The sequence below is a fragment of the Ricinus communis genome, chromosome 10 (genome assembly GCF_019578655.1).
Source record: "Ricinus communis isolate WT05 ecotype wild-type chromosome 10, ASM1957865v1, whole genome shotgun sequence".
Classification (NCBI taxonomy): Eukaryota; Viridiplantae; Streptophyta; class Magnoliopsida; order Malpighiales; family Euphorbiaceae; genus Ricinus; species Ricinus communis.
In genome coordinates this window covers 25,905,347-25,927,071 of record NC_063265.1, presented here as the reverse complement: position 1 = coordinate 25,927,071, position 21,725 = coordinate 25,905,347, and the positions used below count along the sequence as shown (strand labels likewise).

The 21,725-nt window shown below is 32.1% G+C and overlaps 1 protein-coding gene across 4 annotated transcripts; it reads left to right on the top strand.

The window, feature by feature from the left end:
• Window positions 1-577: 577 nt before the first annotated feature.
• On the top strand, window positions 578-21,498 carry LOC8266802 (Fanconi anemia group D2 protein homolog). Of its 4 annotated transcripts, XM_015721443.3 has the most exons (31): window positions 584-1,218; window positions 1,295-1,718; window positions 1,812-2,069; window positions 2,157-2,369; window positions 2,493-2,624; window positions 2,703-2,832; window positions 2,971-3,017; window positions 3,112-3,213; window positions 3,299-3,400; window positions 9,348-9,490; window positions 9,590-9,684; window positions 9,773-9,851; window positions 9,939-9,990; window positions 10,076-10,156; window positions 10,638-10,733; window positions 10,835-10,938; window positions 11,531-11,993; window positions 13,705-13,746; window positions 13,842-14,043; window positions 14,655-14,791; window positions 14,888-15,068; window positions 15,153-15,382; window positions 15,481-15,576; window positions 15,840-15,929; window positions 19,906-19,938; window positions 20,017-20,148; window positions 20,277-20,337; window positions 20,416-20,471; window positions 20,575-20,631; window positions 20,709-20,829; window positions 21,205-21,498. In XM_015721443.3, exons 1-31 carry the CDS (start codon window positions 854-856, stop codon window positions 21,396-21,398), a joined length of 4,518 nt encoding a protein of 1,505 aa, XP_015576929.2. In that variant the 5' UTR covers window positions 584-853; the 3' UTR covers window positions 21,399-21,498. The 4 variants fall into 4 exon arrangements, 3 of the variants coding, with proteins under 3 accessions (XP_048236289.1, XP_015576930.2, XP_015576929.2); XM_015721444.3 differs by lacking the exon at window positions 20,277-20,337 and having other exon boundaries at window positions 583-1,218; window positions 20,364-20,471; XR_007217714.1 differs by lacking the exons at window positions 20,277-20,337; window positions 21,205-21,498 and having other exon boundaries at window positions 580-1,218; window positions 20,709-20,792.
• The last annotated feature ends 227 nt before the right edge of the window (window positions 21,499-21,725 follow it).

Genomic DNA, 21,725 nt, shown 5'->3' with positions numbered 1-21,725 from the left:
TATACCATTTTATTAATAATTCATTTGTTATATTATTAACATAAAAACTATGTTCTTACTATGGGTGAATTATACATGTAATTTTGAGATCTGATGCTTTATTGTCAACTTGAGTTCTTCCAAATGTTTTAAATCAATTTGGAATCTTTACAATCTGCTTTTAAAATCATTCAATAATGTTAATTTAATAATTTTTATTTTCAGTTAGGGTTAAATTTATTCATAAATATGTTAAAATCTATAATTCCAAATTATAAAAATTTGAATATACCTTCGATTAAATAATAAAAAAAAGTTGTCCATCCGGTATTTGACATTGAATAATTGATTTTACTTATAGATTGTTGTCGAGAAACTTTTGAATAACAATTTCATAGATTTACAAAGAAATTTGTGTTGCGTTTTTTTAACTTTACAAGCAAGCTGTAAAAAGTAAATTACAAATAGTGTGTACAATATTCTTATAAATATTATATAAGAAGTGTATAAATCTAAAATGTGTTTCAATTTTATGTAGTTGTTTAAATTTCCTTTGTTTATAAGCGTAAGTGGCGGCAGTAAACCGGCACCAGTGGTTCCATTCCAATTCAGAAACTATCATCTTGGATCGGTATTTACCGGTCTAGCATATTCTGGTTTAGAACCGGACATGGTCACCCCATTAGGCCTTAACTAATAACGAAGGATATTTTGGCTTAGGCGGGAGAAGTAAAATTGTTTAAAATAGGCGGCAGCTAATTCCCAAACAGCACTGTACCAATTAAGGGAAGAATACGGTAGCCGTATAGCAAAGAAGATAGCAACCTCCAAAACGATGCCGTGAAATTGCAATTTCATCTTCTCGATAAATATCATGGTATTCCTACACCATCAAGCCCCTTCCCGTAAAAGACCTTCCTCTTCCTCTTCTTCGTCGTCGTTTTTGTCCCCTCTCCGCCCGCCCAAAATCCCCAACTCCACTGCCGCCGAACCACCCCCGTCATCATCATGTTCAGAGAACGACGGTGTTCAAGCAATTGATAAAATGGTCTCTATTCTAGCAGATGCAGGCTGTACGCTAGTAAATCCCTCGGGTCCACCTTGCCTTCCTTCTGATCCTCTCAAACTCCGCTCCCATCTCCACCGTCTATTTTCCTCTTCCGATAATGTCTCTGCTTTGCGCTCCATCTTCCTAACTGGTTTCTCTGCTTACATCAACTCTCCCAAAAATCTTCAAAGGTCCGTTTCTTACGACATCTTTACATTAATTTTTTTTCTTCTTTCAGTTGGCTATTGTTTTTGGCTGTTGTTTCAGGGTTTTGGTTTCTTCAAATCAATACGGCAGCAATGAAAGCTTACTACGACAGCTATTACTGGTTCCACCAATCCAATTAGACCTTCAAATGTTACTTCTGGAAAAGCTTCCAGAATTTTTTAGTCTAGGTCCAGAATGTTCACTCGAGGATGACGTGGCGCGTCTTATCATTAATCAATTTCGTTGGCTTGATTTCATAGTCGATTCTAATGCCTTTTGTGATAAATTGATGCAAGTTCTCTCTATTTGTCCTTTACACTTAAAAAAAGAGATAATTGGCTCATTACCGGAGATTATGAAAGATCATAACTCTAAAGCTGTGGTTGATTCCCTTGGACAAATGCTCCGCGAAGATTCTTCTATTGTAATCTCCGCTCTAGACTGCTTTTCGAATCTTTATCTGGATGACGAGTTACAAGAACAGGTTTCTCATTTTCTATTGTTCTTTTCATCATTTACATATAAGAATTAGTGTGGCGGTAAGCTGTTTTATTAGACCTTAAATTCATTTCCGTAGGTTGTTACCATAGCAATCTCCTACATTAGGACAATTGACGGGGAACACATGCCTCATTTGCTTAGGTTTTTACTGCTTTCAGCAACACCTCAAAATGTTCAAAGAATAATATCACAGATTCGTCAACAGTTAAAATTTATAGGATTGTCATCGAATTCTCATGCAACGCAGAGTAGAAAACTTCAAGGAAAATCACTCATGGACAATACGGAGGCGTCTATTCTTGATGCCTTGAGAACTAGTCTCTTATTTAAGAATGTAAGTCTGTGCTACTGCTGTAACGTTAGTTTAGTGGAAGTGGATGATTTGATTTATTTCATGCTTTATGCTTGCTGTTGTTATTAGATGCTACGTCAAGAGATTATGAGAGAACTGATTAGCCTTGAGAAACCTCAAGATCACAAGGTAATAGACTTGTGGCTTCTTGTGTTAATACACATGAATGGCGATTCCACTCAAAAGAGCATTGAGAAGATTTTTAGGAAGAAGGTAGTTGATGATTGTATTCAGAAGGTTATGATTGACCAGTGTATTTGTGGGAACAAGGAATTGGTACAGGTATATGTGCCAAAATCATATGGAATGATGATATTTTTAACTAATGAATTTCAATCTCAATTAAGCTACTTTGAGAATTCCCTATAGGTGTCTTACATTTTTTTCTATTTTCTTTTTTGATAGGATTATTTTCCATCATTTCTTTCTTTGTCCACATACTTGTTGGCATGCAGAGAACAAAAGGCTAGGGAGTTCGGGATTCACATTGATATTTGTTTGTTTGAAGAGTTCGACAATACTTACTACAGACAGGAGGTAAGCATTACAAAGAGATTTTTCTCATTTTTCAATCTCATACACATTTGTAGTCTCACTCTTGCATTTTATTTCCAGGTTCTTGGTGCACTCGTAACTCATGTGGGATCTGGTGTTAGCTTTGAAGTGAATTCTGCTTTGGAGGCCATGGCTTTACTGGCTTCCAAATATCCTCAAGAATTAATTCCTTTTTCTACTCATATAAATGGTAATCTAACTGATTCATGTTTGACATGCATATTAATTGTGATCAGTTGGATGTCCCATTTCTGTTATGATTTTTATTTATAGGAAAAGGTGCTGCAGTTGTTTGCCAACATTTCCTTTCTTGCATTTCATGTTGTAGGTATATTGGATTACTTGGAGGCATTTAGCATTGAAAATCTACATAAGGTGGCTAAAGTTCCAGACATGATCATTGCTCTTGGCAGTATATGTTAATAGTTTGTTATTCATTCCAATTTCAAATAGCATTTCCATGGTGCAGGTTTATGAAGTCTTCAGCCACCTTGCACTGATGGCTCGGTCTAGAGAAGAATGTTTTGGATCTTCCTTTGCCAATGAACTTTTAATTATATTAAAGAAACAGGTATCGTGGAGAAGTTTAAATATTACTCCCTTCTCTTTCTCTAGCATTCCTTCTTTTATTCATGGTGTATTGGTTGTCTTGGCAGGTCAGCCATCCAGATGTGAAGTACAAAAGAATGGGTCTAATTGGAACTCTAAAAATAGTCTCTCGTCTTACAGATGCAAATGAAGTTGGCAGTACATTTCAGGTGGGTCTAATATTGTCTGAGCTGTGCAGTTGTATCACTTGACGGTGATGTTATTTATTTGTTTATGGACTTGCCCTTGCTTAATAGTCTTCAAGATGCGTTCTTGTCAATTATTAATTGGATCCTAAGAAAAATAAAAAATGAAAATGAAACCATCATTTTTTAATACAAACAAGAGCTATTGAAGTTCGGAAAACTACTTGAATTACTTACATTTTTTTTTATATCAATTATAAAGTTGTACATTTTTTATATCAACTCTAAAGTGGCCTTCTTTGTGACAGTGAAGGATAATGCAACATTCTTCTAATTATTGAAAAGTAAAGTGATGTTTGTAATTAGGGAAATACTAAGGCACTAGGCATCATCAGTTTAGTGTCACAGGTGTCAAGATTATTAATTTTATGGTCTTGATGAAGTAATGGTGGGGTAACTTATAGAAATTGAATTTAATCAAAAAAAAAAAACAAAAGAAAAAGAAAACTTGTATAAATTGAATGTATTTTCTGGTCTATACGTGGAGGCAGCCATTTAATTGGTATGTTATGGTCTTCATGAATTTGTAGGATTTAGAAATCATAGCGAATTCAATAAACATTGTTTTGGTTTTTTCTTTTCTTGTTTGTTCCTTTGTTTATGAGTTTAAAATGCAACGGAGTAAACAAAGGAGCAAGTTGAAGAGCTGAAAGGGATTATTTAGGAAAGAGAGGATTGAAACTTAATAACTATTACAACATTAAATGCATTCCTAATAGAATACCAAATTGAAGGCATACACAATACATATCATATCATAATCATAAAAGATAGACAAATTTACTAAAATAGCCTTATTGATTATTTAGTTAATTGAGTTAATAAAAATCGGTAAATAATTTATAATTTATTGATTACATATCCAATTTTAGAAGTCAACTCTATTAGAATTTTTCAATGTTGGTTATACAGTAGAATTTTAAAAAGAAAACAAATCTAAAAAAAAAAGGAAAATTTCTCAGGAAAAAAAGTGGCGTTAGGATAGAAGTAGAAGCGAAAGTCTATTTTGTATAGGGGTTAAATATTATTTGTTCTCCGAGGTTTGGTCTAATACAAGAGTCGATCTTTGTATTTTTCTTATTACATCAAAATCTCCTTGAGTTTTAATAAAGGTAACTACTATTCATTTCCTTGTTAGTCGAAGGACTAAACTGGTAATATAAGATTATAATTTGATCTTTAAACTTATTATGAAGTATCAAACTCGTCCAAAACTAATTTTATTATGAAATTAGAGTAAAATTTTATTTTTAGTACGAGTTAGTTTTAGTGTCTAATTAAAATAATAAATTTAATATTCTTTTTCTTGCTCTATGTTTTTTATTTTGAATACAATTTAATTCAAGCAAATTTAAATATTTTAAAACTATTTATATTTACAGTAATATTATCAAACTATTATATAATTTAATTTTAGTTATTAATATAAAATAAATATTTTTAGTTAAAAAACATTATTCTATTATCATTTTTATTATATATTATAGTTAAGCTATATTAAAAGTAAAAATTAAATTAAACAATCATGTCTTACTCTAGCGAAATAATTTAGTTACCAAATTAACAAGTCCATTATCAATGAAGAAGATCATGATAATCTTGTATGTTAAAAGTGAAACTTTTTATTAACTATTCAAATGAGATTAATACGAGTAAAATTTCTAGTTTTAATATAGTTTAATTTTAGTGTCTAATAAAAATAATAACTTTTAACTATTTATTTTATTTAAAATCTAAAATTAAAACTGCATATTAATTTAATAATATTATGCAAAAAAATAAGTGTTTTTAACATGTTTAAATTTTTTAGAATTATGCTAAAAAAATAAAAGATATAATTAGGTAAAAGAATATTAAATTTATTATTTTAATTAGACACTAAAATTAATTTGTGCTGAAAATAAAATTTTACTCTAATTTGATAATAAGATTAATTTTGGATGAGTTTGATATTTGATAATAAATTCAAAGATCAAATTGTAATCTTAAATTACTAGTTTAGTCTTTCGAGTCCACTATCAATGAAGAATGTATGTTAAAAATGAATCTTTTCAAGTATTCAAATGAGATTAATAGGAGTAAAATTTCTAGTTTTAATATAGTTAGTTTTAGTGTCTAATAAAAATAAGGGATAAGGTTCGATTTAGCCCCTGAACTTGTTTTGAAGTCCAAAACACTCTCTTTGATATTTTAAGGCTATTTTAGCCCAAAACTCAGCGGAGATGACTCATTTTGAAACAAAAATGAGGAAGTATATTACACCACACACCAAAAGTGCATGAATGCAAAAAAAAGGTAAAAGATATTAATTATAAATTCTTAATCAAAATCTTAATAAATCCTTAATTATTTTCATAATAAATAACAAATATTACATATAAACTTTTAACAAACCATTTCCACATTTAACTCCATTGCCAGTCAACACTGTCACCGTCCTTAATACCGCCTAGCAACACTACCCCAACAATTACAATTTCATCAACACAATGCATTAATAAAAAAAATCACATTATAATAAAAATTGAAAAGAAGAAAATAACCAAAAATACTGCCACACAACTGTAACAACCACTATCATTGCCATAGAAGCTATAACTGTATCACCATCTCTATTCTTTTTTCGAAACAAATTGAAAAGAAAAAGACCAAAAGAAAATCATTGTCGTCCTTGTTGTTGTCATCGCCGTCACTGTCGACCTCGACTTTCATCATCGTTGTCACTAAGTATGACCTCAGCTTTCATTGTTGTTGTCGCTCAATACAACCTTGGCCTTCACTGTTGCTGTCGCTCAGAACGATCTTGGCCTTCACCGTTGGCGTCAATAGTACAACCTCAGCCTTTACAGTCGCCGCCATTATTTGGATATCGTCGATTGGGTTTGATATTGATGTACAAATTTGTATCTTTTTTTTTCCTGGGTGAGATTCCGTTTGTATAGGGTTTGATTTTCTTTCTTCTTAGGTAGGATTAAATTTTCCTTTATTTATGTAGGTAGCATTTGGTTTGGGTAGGGTTTGAATTTTTCTGTTTGGGTGGGTAGAATTTGTTTGTTTCCTAGGAACTTGATAGAAAGAAAATATGAGAAATCTAATGATTTTTTTTAGATTACAAATGAAATTTGGGTGGGTTTGATTTTTCTTTTATTTATTACTTTGTTTTAATTTACTTTTTAAATATTTTTATTAATAAATAAAGCATGTGTAGTTCACTTTCTAGAAAAGGATTGAAATGAGCCATATTTACTAAGTTTTGGGCTAAAATGGCCCTAAAAGGTTAAAAGGGGTGATTTGGACTTTAGTGATAAGTTCAAGGGCCAGTTTGAACCTTATTTCTAAAAATAATAACTTTTAACTATTTATTTTATTATGAAATTTAAAATTAAACTATATAGTAATTTAATAACATTAAAAGAAAATATTTTTAACATGTTTAAATTTTTTAGAATTAAATTATGCTAAAAAAAAAAAAAGATATGAACAAGTAAAAAATATTAAACTTATTTTTTTAATTAGATACTAAAGCTAACTAGTGCTAAAAATAAGGTTTTGCTCTAATTTGATAATAAAATTAATTTTAGATGAGTTTGACACTTGAAATAAGTTAAAGGATCAAATTGTAATTTTACATTACCAGTTTAGTTCTTCGACTAACATGGAATGAGATAGTAGTTAGTTTTATTAAAACTCAAGAAAGTTTTGATGTATAAAAAAAGAATTCAAGGACTGAGCCATATATTAGATCAAACCTCAGAGGGTAAATAGTGTTTAACCCTTTGTATAACAGAGTTACTTAAATAAAATTAAGTGATTAGTTTTAACCATGATTGTCTGTATAAATATGAAATATAATTATTAAAAATAATTATAAAATACAAACACAAAATATAAATTATTTTATATCTAATTTTAATTAGGATAGAACCCCTAATCCTAAGATTAAAAAAAATTATTATTAGATAAGAAAGTTTAACATATCAAAAATTTTAAATAAATTAATACATTACTAACCACGAAAGAGTTAATACGAAATTATTAACATATTATGATTTTATTGTCAATCCTCCTAGATAACAAACTAAAATTATAGTTAGCTAGAAAAACTTATAAATGCATATATATAATTCTAAGGTTAGATAACAAATCATTTAATTGTATTGTGAATTCCTTTGAGTCGTTCTGTTAAAAGTCTTAGATAAGTACAAGTATTTTTTTTTCTTTTAGTAGACAGAGGTGACTTTAAATAATAAATTGTAATGAACATATTTAAGAAAATAATGGTTAACAATGGTGACTAAATTTTAAAGACATTCTAAAATCTTTACTAATCAAGACTATTGCCAAATTAATATTAATAATTATTTAGTGTGAACCTTTTTAACTAAACTTTTTTATCTGTATCAAAAGTTTAACTAGTTTTAAAAATAATTTATTATTCAATATTTGCTAATTACTTATTATTTAGAAGTATTTATATAATTAGTAATCTCTTAGTTAGAATCTTATTTCTTTAAGAAATAGGAATATAAGTTTTTTAAAGTAGAATTCCAGTTATATAGAAAAATTATAAAATATATTATTTTTAATTGGATCTTAAACCAAAAATAAAAATATAACACCTATATTAGGATTAGGCTATTAGAAGAGTGCATTAACAAGTTCAATTATTAATATTCATGTGAATTGAAACGTGCGTGGAAAATTACTCATTTAATTTATTTGATTTCATAATAATAAATAGTAAAATAAAATATTTGAAGAACAAAAAAAACTACAATTAAAATTTGTTTATTTAATAGTGCCACGAGCAATGCATATTATCTAAAATAATGAATTATTAACTCATCATTAAGCTTTAACATTAATTTTAAATTAATTGATAGGATTTAAACATAAAAGCTTTATAAAATTTTTATAATAACTTGGATAATTTTTTACATTTTAAAAATTCTTGAAAAGTAAATTATCAAGCTTTCATTTAATTATACTCATCCTAAACAGTGATAATGACTTAAATATGTTTTAGATATCTAAACCTAAATATAATATTAGAATTAAAAGATTTAGTTTTATAATTTTTTAAAGCAAGAAAGAAAAGAATAGTTCATACTGGAAAGGGTTTGCTATATTCTACTTTATTAAAATAAAAGTATTGCTATTATTGTATAATTATTTAATTATATTAATATGCTTTTACAACATATGTGAATCTTAATTTTTCTTTGACAATATATTAAATTTATTTATTTATAGCTATACAAATAATCGGTATAAATTTCATAAGTCATAAATAAACTCCTTTAAAGATGAGTTGACTATAGAAAAATGATTTTCATTATCTTGACGCTGGAAATATTTATGATGATAAATTTAAAATTATAAATATTATTTTTTCTTTTAAATTATAATGAGTCAAATACATAATATTCACGTGCAACGCACGTGAGTAAAGAAACTAGTAAGAACAAGAACAAGGAACACAAATGCATTATAATCTAGGCTGTTTGAATAATCTAGGCTGTTTGAATATTAGTTCTGGCTGCTTATGTGCTGTTTGAATAATTTGTCTTCCATCAGCTTTCTTCTGATTCATTTTGGAAAAGCTTTATTTCTGCAGATGTGCTAGTGTCATTGATTTCAACCTAGAATTTATAACAAGGAGAAACTTTAGATTAATTTTGGAATTGCCTGTCCTGATTTGTACTCATGCAATTTGACTAGGTGTTTTTTTTAAATTTATTTTGCAAGTAATTAAGATTTTTAAGTTTGTGTTTGTCTTCATTTTGAATTGTTGCTTAGGGTGATGGAAATTTTTGATTATGCAAATGGTTTTACAACTTATTTATTTTTCAATTTAGAACCTCACGTTTTGGTATGCCCATTCACCAAATCATGAATGTCATTGGCACAGAAAAACAACTGTGAGGAGGCTTTGGAACTTTTAAGGACATCTTTGGATTCTTGCAAACATTTGCACTTACCATTGGTACTCTTTTATGATGAACTGACTGAAATGCTGCAACATAAAAAGCTTCAGCCAGCAATTATGGAATGGTCAGTAAGCACATCAGCTTTGTTATTGGTGGTTGAGCCTCTCCGCCACGTAAAAGAGTGTCCAGTTATCATATATCTCAACTTGTCTGTATTTCTTAGGATTGCCAAACATGCTGGAGAATTTGAATCTATGTATTTATCTGATCTTGATCATGGGCAATTACATGGTGCAGATTCATATGGAGGATTAGAAGGTGAGTTTAGTGACAGTCTTTGCTTCTTTTTCCTTAAGTTTGTGACATCAAATTTGGTAATGATTACAGCTTTTATGTTTCCTTTTAGGGGAGCTATGGATGAATCTGGATGGAGACATAACTCCCATATGTTTGAGTATCCTTCCAATGGCGTCATCTTCTTTGCAGTAATTTTTGGCCATTCTCTCCCTTATCTGCCTAAATCTTTTTTATGTTGCTCATTGGATGCTGAAGTTGAAATTTGCTTTTTGCAGGTCTACATCTAGTTTACAGATTCTCCCTGCTCACTTTCTTTTACTGTCATCTGTAAGTTGGCCTTGAAGGCATGAGGATGACATAGACAATAAAGCAAGCTTTTAGATTTTACTTCTCTTTCTATGTTATTTTTCAGGTGGAGAGGTTGACAAATGGGGGATCTCTTGGTGGAATTGATGCATTACTAGGCTGCCCTTTACACCTTCCCTCTTCTAAGGCAAGGCCAAGGAAAATCCTTTTTTTTTTTTTCCTTCTTTTTTTGTCATTTTTATTTGATTTGTTATTGGCTCTCATCCAATTAGCCTTAAAAAAAAAAAAGGGAAGACAAAACCAATAGAGTTCAATTCTTACGAATAGGTACTGTGAATGATGAACAAATCTCTATGCATTCGCTCATATAAAATTGAGTCAACCCCCTATTGCGTATTGGTACTTATCGGGTATAGAAATAGATCATCAAAGAGTTCTCTTGAACTACATTTCATCATCTTGCCTTACGAATAATTATTTTGCTAAAACAAAGAAAAAGCTTGAAGGCTTAAAAGACCAATGAATAGTATCAAGAACTGATAATGACTTATTATTGCACATGTTTGCAAACTATGGAGCGTAATTGGACTAGCAATTTGTCACCAATTATAAATCTGTTCTTTTAGTCGTAATCAGGTTACTGAAATCTTCGTCTTTTGTGATGCTAGTATCTCTCTGAAGCTGGACGACAGTCATTGACAACAAAGCAGAAAGAGATTGTGGGCATTTCTCTTTATTATGCAATTAATTGGATAAGAGAATTGGTATATGTGATTCAACATCACTACTTTCGGGGTTGTCTGGGTTTTCATTTTAATTAGTTCATAAACGTTGTGGTCTTTGGTTGATTTTGTTCTATCTTCAGCTTAATGCTTTTTGCACGCAAGTTGCTCAAGGATTTGAATGCATAAGCCAAGCCATGAAGGAGGATATAGTAGCCAAACTATTGAAGCGTTTGAGGAACCTAGTGTAAATTTTATCTCCCTTAATTCCTTCAAAATTTGTGCATTGCTTCTATATCATATTTTCTTTTTATGTATTAAGAGCAAGGAAATTACCCTCGTATAAGAATTGATTTCAACTTTAGTGTTTAGGTGGGCTGGGCCTTTAGGTTGTACTATGGAGTACTAATCGAGCCACTTGAAACGATACAACCAACATTCTAAAAGGCTTTAACCAAAGAGGCTTGCTTTTCCTAGAAGTCCTGTGATTTGGGTTTTGTAGGTGTCCATGGCATATTGGAATATGATTGGGGGATATCAATTTGGTTGTGTTTTGTTCCTGTAATTTGAATGAAAGCTTTTCATGAAATTTGAGGTTGACTAGATTAATTTTGAACAAAATGATACTTATTTTGTGTATCATTTGTCAGAAATATGACAATTACTTTCCTAATCTTTTGTTGCCAGTGGCTTTAGAAGTGGCAGCGAATGATGGTTGTAATGAAGTGATCACTTGTATTTTTTTTCTTCTCTTTTTCATGTATTCATTACAAATCATATTGAAGCTTATCCTTCAAAGCAATCTCATGATACTAATTGAAAGGAACTTCTAATTACAGATTTCTGGAGAGCTTGTTAAATAATTTCATCCAAGGTTATCCTATGTGTCTACCAGAGTTGTTCCTTCATGTGCAGCATTCTGGAACTTTATCCCTAGATCATGCCAACAGTATGCTACATGTTGAAAATAAGAATGAGCACAAGAAAACACATGATACTGCATCTCCAGACAAGAGAAAACATAGAAAGATCTTGAAGTCATCAAGTTCAGGTATAAATGGAAAGCTCCGGCAAACAACAGTATTTGATGTGTTGAAGAAAGGGGGAGCCATAACCAGCCAACAGTCCTTACATGAGGATTCTTCTCACCAGTCTTTGAAGACTCCGGTTTCAGCAAATCAAGGTTCCTGTACTGAACCATTAATTCTAGAAGTCCCTGCAGATACCAAGACTCTTGATGGACACAGATCTAAATTCCGGCCTCTTCTGATCCAATGCTTCTCCCTTTTGGAATTTTCTAAGGTTCGTCTAAGCATCTTAATATCTGCAGCAAACTGTGATTTTTCTTTCCCTTCTAGGATTTGCATGGCATTGAATATGGTTCCTATTTCATCTGCAAAGTATTAACTCTAGGATTTTTGTAAGGATCTTACTGCTTGTTTTCCAACCATTTTGGTCTCATGCAATTTAGTTAGCGTTTTCACACCAAGACGCAATTGTACCTTAAAAAAATACACGTTCTTTCATCTTTAATAGCAAGCTAGAATTCAGAGTTCTCTGTTAAACCAAATCATTCATTTTGTTGTTTAGTTTGTTTATTGCTGAATCTGGGTGCATGCTTTTTATGTTTTCCAATTGCTCCTCCAGTTTGTTAGTTACCTTGTTGAGTTCTTGCTTACTGAGAAAGCTTATGAAAACAAGTGGTAAAAGTGCAACAGTTATTCAATAGTTATTCACTTTGATAGTTCCTGTCATATTTATAGAAAACATGGCTTTCATTTGCGTATAGGTTTTGAAAATTCAGAATTAGTGAAAGAGTATCCTGTTTCATTTGAAAATTTAGCCTGTTAATATTACAGTTACATTGAAAATCTCAGGCTAGTCATATTTGACATCTGAGAAATAATTCAAGTGCATCTAAAATTTAAGTTTAACTTTTGAATTTTGAAAGTTTAATTTTCCAAAATTTGGATACTAACTTGTTAAACTTTGTTTTTGATAGTCTTATAATCTGTTAGCTCTATTATCATAACTTTTATCAATTATATATTCCTTGAGCTTTTTCCAAATTATGAGCTACCATTGGTTGTTCTATTAATTATACAAAATATTCTATACAGTTTGTCTTCATTTAAACATCAGCTGTAGCTCTCACCCTTTGTCTTGTATCTTTATTACTTCGATAACGAGCTTGATGTTTGAAAACGTTGCATTAAAAATAAAGGCCATTACTAGAGGAATCCATTTTTTCTGCCATCATTTCAGGTGCGAAAAGTTCTATCATTTATGTCTACCAATTTTAACAGTTACATCCATTATGAAAACTCTAGAGATCTTTATTCTTACACTAGTGGCACTGCTTTTTAGTCCAATTACACCTCTACTATCAATTTAACCTACAGCTCTTCCTGCACCTCTATTGGCTGAACAATATGTAGATATACATTTTCCATGTACTAGTTAGCGTTCCATAAGACTGGTGATTGTTGATATATGACAAATGGGCTTGGGCAGAACTCAAAAGAAGAGGGTGCCTAGTTCTTATATAAACACCATAACAGCCTAGTAACTGGCGATGTGGGATGAATACAACTTCTACCAATCATCACAGACAAAATGCCGAATCTGATACCATGACAAACAGGCTTGGGTAGAATTCATTCCCAAAAGCTAGCTCAAATGGAAAGGGTGCCCAATCCATATCTATATACCAAAACAGCCTATTAACTAAGCGATGTGGGATAAATACAAGTTCTAACAATATAAATATTAAAGGTTATGTATAGTTAATATAAATTCTAATGATAAGTTGATAACTGAGAATTGGGGGAGAGTTAACCTTGTTGATAATGATTGTATAATCCACATGGTATTTTGTTACATAAGTTGCATGTTGGTCTCTGACCTGGTTGCTTAGGGAAAACATTAGCAGCTTTGTAATTATCTATGATGTATATAGTCCATATAATTATAAACAGAAGAATGATGTAGGTTATTTAATATGCATTTTCAGTTGCAGAAGAAAGACTCCTGTTGTTCAGATCCTGCAGCTGAGGTACAGAGCTTTATTATATCAAACACAAACTCAAATTAATTAGAAAAAGAGGAAGAATATAATTAAATTTGGCTTCTGGTATATTTCTGTGGTAGTTACCCCTTTACTTGTACCTTTTGGGCGACCTACACAACAAGCTGGATTACTTTACTCCTGGAAAGGAAATGCCATCTAGATGCATGGGCCCTGCTCCTGGTTTCAGCAGATTGATATCAGAAGAATTCTTGAGCAAAGTCGGGCCACTTTTCCCAAATCTCAGAAGGCACTTTGAATGTGCACTTTCTGTTCTTAAAGAAGGTAAAATCATGACATCCAACATGGCTCAAATTTTGATGACTTGTTGCTGATGAGAAGATCCTGGTGCATCATTATATGCTATATAATGATAGCTGGCTACGTCATCATCACCTTTTCATTTTGATGAAAGTAGTGGCATTCCTAGAGATTTGGAAGGAGATGTCATAAGATTAAAAGAATGCTCTGTTAAGTGCTAAAGCTGCTTCGAACTTTAATTTGCTTGTCTGATATTTTGAGACAAAAAAAAAAAAAGATTTTTGTCTGTCTTCTTATTTTGTTTTTTATGTGTTTTGTTAAAACAGTTTTCTATAATAGTTCTCTATAATTAATTTACAGTATGAAGATTAGTAAATTTTTTCAAAATATAAATTTTGTTGTTGGTTTGATTTGTTATTTGCTTTTCAAGAGGATGATGCTTTGTCCTTCTCTCTATATTTTTATTTTTCTCCATAATTTTCCTTTTTCTATTTATAAAATCTGACCACTCTGTAATTTCTCTTGTGCTCTAATCATAAAATCTGATTACTCATACACACACAGACATGCACAAATATTGATTGGAGAAAAATTGAACGCTTAAGGTTTGACATATCTTCAAAAATGCATTGTAGTGGTTAAAGATACTTGTGAAGAACATTGGAAAGTGCATTCTGCATCTGCTGGCAATCCAGATATAGGCAACCTTGTCTTTTCAAAATCTTCGGTTTCCATCTCGGTATCTAAAGAAATACTTTGTTGTTTTCGTAAGGTAAAAGATCTTTTAAATTTCTTTGCATCTACATTGCCACCAGTCCACTTAGTTGATTATCCACATGAAATTCTATACACCTGTTGCTGATTGCAGTTCCTAAACCTTCCTGATGTTCAAATGGAAAAAGCAGTTCTCTCGGATCTGCTTGAAGCCTTCCAGTCCAGCAAAATATCTGAGGTTGTTCTATCTTCTATTCAACCTAGTCCTTTACCTGGGACAATTGAATTTTTATATCTAGGTGCTTCATCATTTTTAGAAGATGTGTTGAACACGGGTATGGCATCTTGTTCTTTGTAAAGTTGTTTTATGATGATCACAGATTCTTTTTCGTAATTGTAATTGTCTTGGCTCCTTGCAGCATCTTCAGTCTCGTTTACATTAGCTTCAGAATCTCTTCTCACCCTAGAATCACTTGTTGCCTCACTCCATATATTCTTTGATAAGTCGGAAAAGACTGGTAAAAGCACAGGCTCAATATCCATTCACAGGATTCTTCCAACTTTGCGCAGAAGTCTTGGTACTTCTGCCCAGAAGCTCTTAAGGCATAACTGGGGTAACGGAAATCTTGAGAATGGTTGGAAAAACAAAGTGAGATAATTTCTGTTGGACCTAGCTATCATTACCTGAAATTTTTGTCACCTAGTGAAGTAGAAAGCGTACATAACTGTTGTTAAATTTCTGGTCAGGGAGAAATTGTGCAAAAAATGTTGCATATTTACTTGGAGAATAATGAGTCTCAATCTGATTTGCTTGATGAGCTGGCTGCCTCTATTTTTCCTCAGGTGAGTAAATTTTCTCTTCTAATATTTGTTCGCTCTTTTGCATCTCTCAATGTGAAGGAATGGGTCATCCTATTATGATTGCTGCTAGATGGTAAATAGAAATGGGAGGTAAGTTTGAGATTAACCTTTTCAGAAACCTGGTTTTTCAATTTTGAAGATACTGATTTGCTTGAACCATGGTTGGATAATAGCCCTACGATGAAAACAACATGATTTTATTGCCTATAAGCTAAATATTGAATGAGGTTTCCCTTCCTTATCAGGTCGATTCATCTGGAACAATAACAGAGGACAATAATCTTGGTTTTGGGATGCTGTGTAATGAGACATTTGTTGTGTGGTATCGTGTACTGGTATGTCTTTTGACGACACTTCTTTCTTTTTTTCTTAGCTGGCCTAAATCTTTCATTTCAAACTCATTGGCTAGGTTTTGTTTCAATCTGCTTATTTCAATTATATCATCTACATAGACAATTAAAACAGAAATTTTGTCTTCAATAGAACTCTTTATGAAAAGAGTATGATCAGATTGACTTTGATTATAACCTTGACCTTTAACAAACTTTGTGAACCTCTCGAACCATGCTCTAGGAGATTGTTTAAGGCCATATAAAGATCGCTTTAGCTTACATACTTTGGTTCCAAATTTCTGAGCAAAACCAGGTGGAGGTTCCATGTATACTTCCTCCTCTAAGTCACCATTCAAAAAGGCATTCTTCACATCTAGATGATTCAAGGACCAATCTAGATTAGCTGCAACATACAAGAGCACTCGAATAGTATTGAGTTTCGCCACAGGAGAAAAAGTTTCATAGTAGTCCACTCCATATATTTGAGTAAATCCTTTGGCTACTAGACGAGCTTTATATCTTTCCAAGGATCCATCTGAATTGTACTTCATAGTAAACACCCATTTACATCCGACAACTGTCTTCCCATCTGGTAGATCCACTTCTTCCCAAGTAGCATTCTTCTCCAAGGCTCTCATCTCCTCCAAAATAGCTTCTTTCCACTCAGGAATATTTAGAGCCTCCTGAACACTATTTGGAATAACCATACTAGACATTTGTGAGATAAAAGCATAATATGGTGATGAAATATTTTTGTAAGATACAAAATTTGACAAAGGATGTTTAGTACATGACCTGACACCTTTCCTAAGAGCAATGGGAAGATCAAGTTGACTAGATGGATTATTTGTAGGAAGTTTTGGAGACTTAGCATAAATTTCATGATCCAACCTCTGATTAGATTCTTGATGGTGCTATGGGATGGTGGCTCTTTTTTGTGCTTGATGTTCTTTTTAATATACAAGACCTTTAAACTTTTTCGCATAGATATCAGTTGTTTCAATATTTTGATTTTGAGATGACCTTATCAAAGGCTGTTCAGTATTTTCAATAATTAAATCATTTGTTTCCACACTTTCTTTATTTTTTGACCCATTTTCTTTTGAAACATGATCAGACCCCCAAGAAATACCATTATTTGAAAAAAAACTCAAAAGTTAAATCATAATCAGAATTTAAATCAGAACCAGAATCAGTTGAGACATCTTCACTAGTGTTCTCCCCCTGAAGATGAAACTTGTCAAAGTATGATTGTTCTTCAAAAAAAGTGACATTCATAGAAATAAACTTTTTTTTCAAAACTGGATCAAAACATTTATAACCTTTTTGATTTGCAGGATAGCTTATAAAAATACATTTATGTGCTTTTGGATCAAGTTTTGAATGTTTGGGATCATGATTATGGACAAAAGCCACACTTCCAAAATTTTTTAAAGGAATGTAGCTAGTTAGCCGAGTTATGGGAAAACATTCACTAAAAACTTTAATTGGTGTTTTAAAGTTCAAAATTCTTGTAGGCATTTTATTAATTAAATATATGGCTGTTAAAACTGCTTCTCCCCAAAGATACTTTGGAATTTTAGTTGTAAAACTAAGAGCTCTAACAACCTCTAGGATATGTTTATTTTTTCTCTCAGCCACCCCGTTTTGCTGAGGCGTGTTACCACAAGAACTTTGGTGAATAATCCCTTTTTGAGCAAAAAATTGTCCCAACACATTGTTAAAGAACTCCTTTCCACTATCACTTCGAAAAATTTTAATTTGAGTCTGAAATTGTGTTTGAACCATATTATAAAAATTTTTGAACACACTTTCAACATCAGATTTCTCTTTTAAAAGAAAGACACAAGTAACTCTAGTATGATCATCAATAAAAAGGATAAACCAGCGTTTTCCAGAAAATATTGGCGCTCTAGAAGGACCCCAACATCATTGTGAATCATGGTAAATGGCTTGGACTGTTTATAAGGTTGCGATTGGTAAACAGTTCGGTGATGTTTAGCTAATTCACAAAATTCACATCGGAAAAACAAAAGATTTTTACTCATGAATAACTTTGGGAACAAATACTTTAAATATTGAAAATTTGGATGTCCTAGCCGATAATGCCATAACATAATCTTAGTGTCACTTGAAACAGAAATAGAATTGAAACAAGTTTGCAGGTCTTGCCTTCCAAAGGTTGACTCATCATTGAAGAAGTAGAGTCCACCATCCAATTTAGCACCCCCAATCATCTTCCCCGAGGTTAAATCCTGAAATTTACAATAGGAAGACTTAAATATCACTTGACAATTATGATCAGAGGTTAACTTACTGACAGACAAAAGATTATATGACAAATGTGGAACATGTAAGACATTCTTAAGAACTAGAGAAGACGAAATAGGAATTGTTCCTTTCCCAGCAACAGTGGCTAAGGAACCATCTGCAATTTTAACTTTTTGATTTCTTGCACAAGGTATATAAGAGGAAAAGATTTACGAATTGCCAGACATGTAATTAGTAGCACCTGAATCTAATATCCAAGTGCTATGGGATTTGGAACAAGCTATGGCTGCAATGAAAGAATTACCTGATTGTGCAAAAGAACAAGACAGGTTAGATTTTTCTAAAGTTTGGGACTTAAACATTTTATACAGGTGCTCTATCTGTTCCTTGGTAAAAGGAAGAGATTCAGAAGAAGACTGCTGCCCCGGATTAGTATTGCTAGCTTGAAAAGCTCGTACATCTCCTCCTAACTTGGTGTTATCGCTACCTGTTTTCTTCTTTGGTTTTTCATGTAATTTCCAGCAAGTATCTCGAGTATGCCATGGTTTTCGACAATGATCACACCAGGGTTTCTGCTTTCCCCCTGAGTCTGTACCTCGAGTTACAAGAGCAGATCCGTCAGCATCTATTTTTGGTTCATCATTTTTTAGCATCACTTTTCGTCGTGCTTCTTCTCTACGCACTTCTGAAAAAACTTCTCTAATAGTTGGTAAAGGATTTTTTCCTAATATACGTCTACGAACCTCATCAAGATCTTTGTTTAAACCAGCCAAGAAAACAAATACTCGTCCTTTTTCAATTTTCTTTTTGTATCGAGCACTGTCATTAGGATTCTCCCATTGTTTATCTTCAAACATGTTCAATTCCTGCCAAACAGCCATCATATCATTATAGTAAGTTGTTACCTCTCGATTACTTTGTTGCATTTTCCACATATGGGTGTTTAATTCGAATAACTGCGAATGGTTGTCCAAATCTGAATAGGTTTCTCGAACTGCTTCCCAAACATCCTGAACAATCTGCAAAAACATGAATGGTTTTCCAATAACTGGATCCATTGGGTTAATCAACCAGACAGTAACCATTGAATTTTCTGAGCGCCACTGCCTATATTTCGAATCATCGGTTGCTGGTGGTTTTATCTCACCATTCAAGTATCCAAGTTTCCCTTTTCCATCAATCACCAACCTTATGGACTGAGACCATTCAAGATAATTCTTGCCATTCAGTTTGTGAATGGTGATTTGAAGAGAATTTTCAGGAGGAACAGGTGGAAGGAACTGAGAAACTCCCCCTGATGGTGTCACGCCACTGCTAGGTTTTGAAGTGGCCGAACTAGAGCCAACCATGGCAGCCTTAAAATTCATGATCAAGCCCTAAGCTCTGATACCATGTAGAATTTTATAGAGAAAGGAAAAAAGAGAAGTGTTCTCTTATGTTTTTCATATATCAAACATAGGAGAAACACAACTTATATAGACTAGCTAAAGGATAGAAAAAATCTTAGATAGGAACTAATTTATCTTATCCCTAAACCTTAGAATGTTTATCCATATCTCTAACAAACAAAAACTAATTAGTTATTCTAACTTATCAACAAATTATATATTTATCTCTTTTATTCTTTTGATATTCGCAGCAGTCTCAATTTCTTCATATTGATATGAGGTTCTTCTCTTTCCTTCTTTTTTCTCTTTCTTTTCTGCAGCATGAAGTGAACCTTGCTATTCTTAACAGTAAGGTGAGTTGGACACTAAATGATATTATTCTCAAATATTGATATTCATGAGATTGATTCTTCTTTCCTGTCTATGCTTAGGTTAAAGATACCATTATCAAGAAACCCAGAGCTGGTGTTGAGTTTGAAACTGTTGAAAAATATTTAGTCGAAATTCGAAGGATTGTCAATGTTGTAGTATCATTAGTTAACATGTGCAGGACTTATGATAAGGTAACCAAACAGAAATTTGAAGCAGTCATTTCTGATATTCTTTCGTTCATTCAATTGTAATTTCTTTGCATTCGGAGTTCAAAATATATTTAACTGTGGAATTGTTGACATGTGAAATTAATGAACAGGTAACTGTGCATGCCATGGCTGTCAAATATGGTGGGAAATTTGTCAATTCGTTCCTCAATGGTATTTGTGTGACTTTCTATGTGCAGTGGAATCTTAGATGTGGTTGCTTGGGTACTGAAATATGTAAACCTTGTGCAGTGTTCGACTTCTTACGGGCCCACTTTCAAACACACAATGAACTTGTAATCGAATTGGTTAGTTCAGATGCATTGAATTTGTATTTTATTTTCTTCTACATCCTGAAGGTTTTGACTCCTAATTTGCGATTTTTTTATCTTCCTTTTCATTTCGATATAGGTGAAGGAGCTTCAGAAGGCCACAAGAACCATACAGACCTTATGCTCTGAAGCAAAGGTCAGTCTCATTTGTAAACTTTGCGACTTGTATTTTCAGAACTTTAGCTTTCAATCTAATCATGTTCTTTACGACAGGTACTGAAAAAAATTGCGGTCACTAGCAAAATTCCTTCTACGAAGCGAGCTATAGAACGCTTTCTATTTCATGTCAAGGCTCTTCTTCATGCGACGTCTAATGCGCGTACTTTTTGGATGGGTATGGAAATATTTTTATTACTTTCAGTGTTTCTTCAATTTTTAACCAAGTTTATCTTGGTTGTGGTACTTTATTGACACTAGTTCGAAAGATGATTTCAATCTTTCATGCGTTTTCTGGTACTATGTTATGATAGATAGGGAGCAAGGGATATTTCAAAAACTGGAGCATGGCTATTTTATTTGGAATTCAGGGATTCAGTTTGGTAATTTACTTAAAAGAGTATCAAAATGGTTAAAAATTTGTGAAATGGTTCATGTACATTTTTGCTTGAGATAGCTTTAGAGAAACTCAGAGCCACGACTATGCTCTGTCATCAAGATGGCAAACCTAGATTGCTGCCCAACTAATTGCTTTCTGCTATTGTTTTTTCAGGAAACTTGAAACACAAAGATTTAATGGGTCAGGTGGTAGGGTCCCAAGTGTATGGGGATGATCAAGATGCTGACGTTGATGGAGATCTGGCAGAGGCTGAGGATAATAATCAACCTATTAGTGTTGCTAGTGAGGACAAAGACCATCACCTTCTGAATAAATTAAATGCTTCCTTGCATTATGCTGAATTATGAAAAAGCTTCACTAGCCCATCATGGCGATGTTTGGGACACTTTGTAATTATTCCAAAATTAATTTGGATACAATGAAATAAAATTTAATGACATTCTTGAAGATCAAATGTACAAATGGATGCGATTTTCAGTAAAATTCAAACTATTTAAATTTAAATATTCTAAAAATGTTGAATTTTATTTACAATATTAAGAAAATAAATGTTTATAAGAATTGCTATAACTAGAGATGACAGTCTTATTTGAATTCGAAAATACTCACTAGAAACTCGATTTTAATACAAAATTTAATATAAAATTAAAAATTCAATCTTAAAATGACTTGAA

Bases quoted from the DNA above. Each gene is read 5' to 3' on its own strand.
- LOC8266802 (XM_015721443.3), top strand. From the start codon at position 854: ATGGTATTCCTACACCATCAAGCCCCTTCCCGTAAAAGACCTTCCTCT. The intron at 1,219-1,294 runs GTCCGTTTCTTA...CTGTTGTTTCAG, and splicing joins TCTCCCAAAAATCTTCAAAG to GGTTTTGGTTTCTTCAAATC. The intron at 14,792-14,887 runs GTAAAAGATCTT...TGCTGATTGCAG, and splicing joins TACTTTGTTGTTTTCGTAAG to TTCCTAAACCTTCCTGATGT.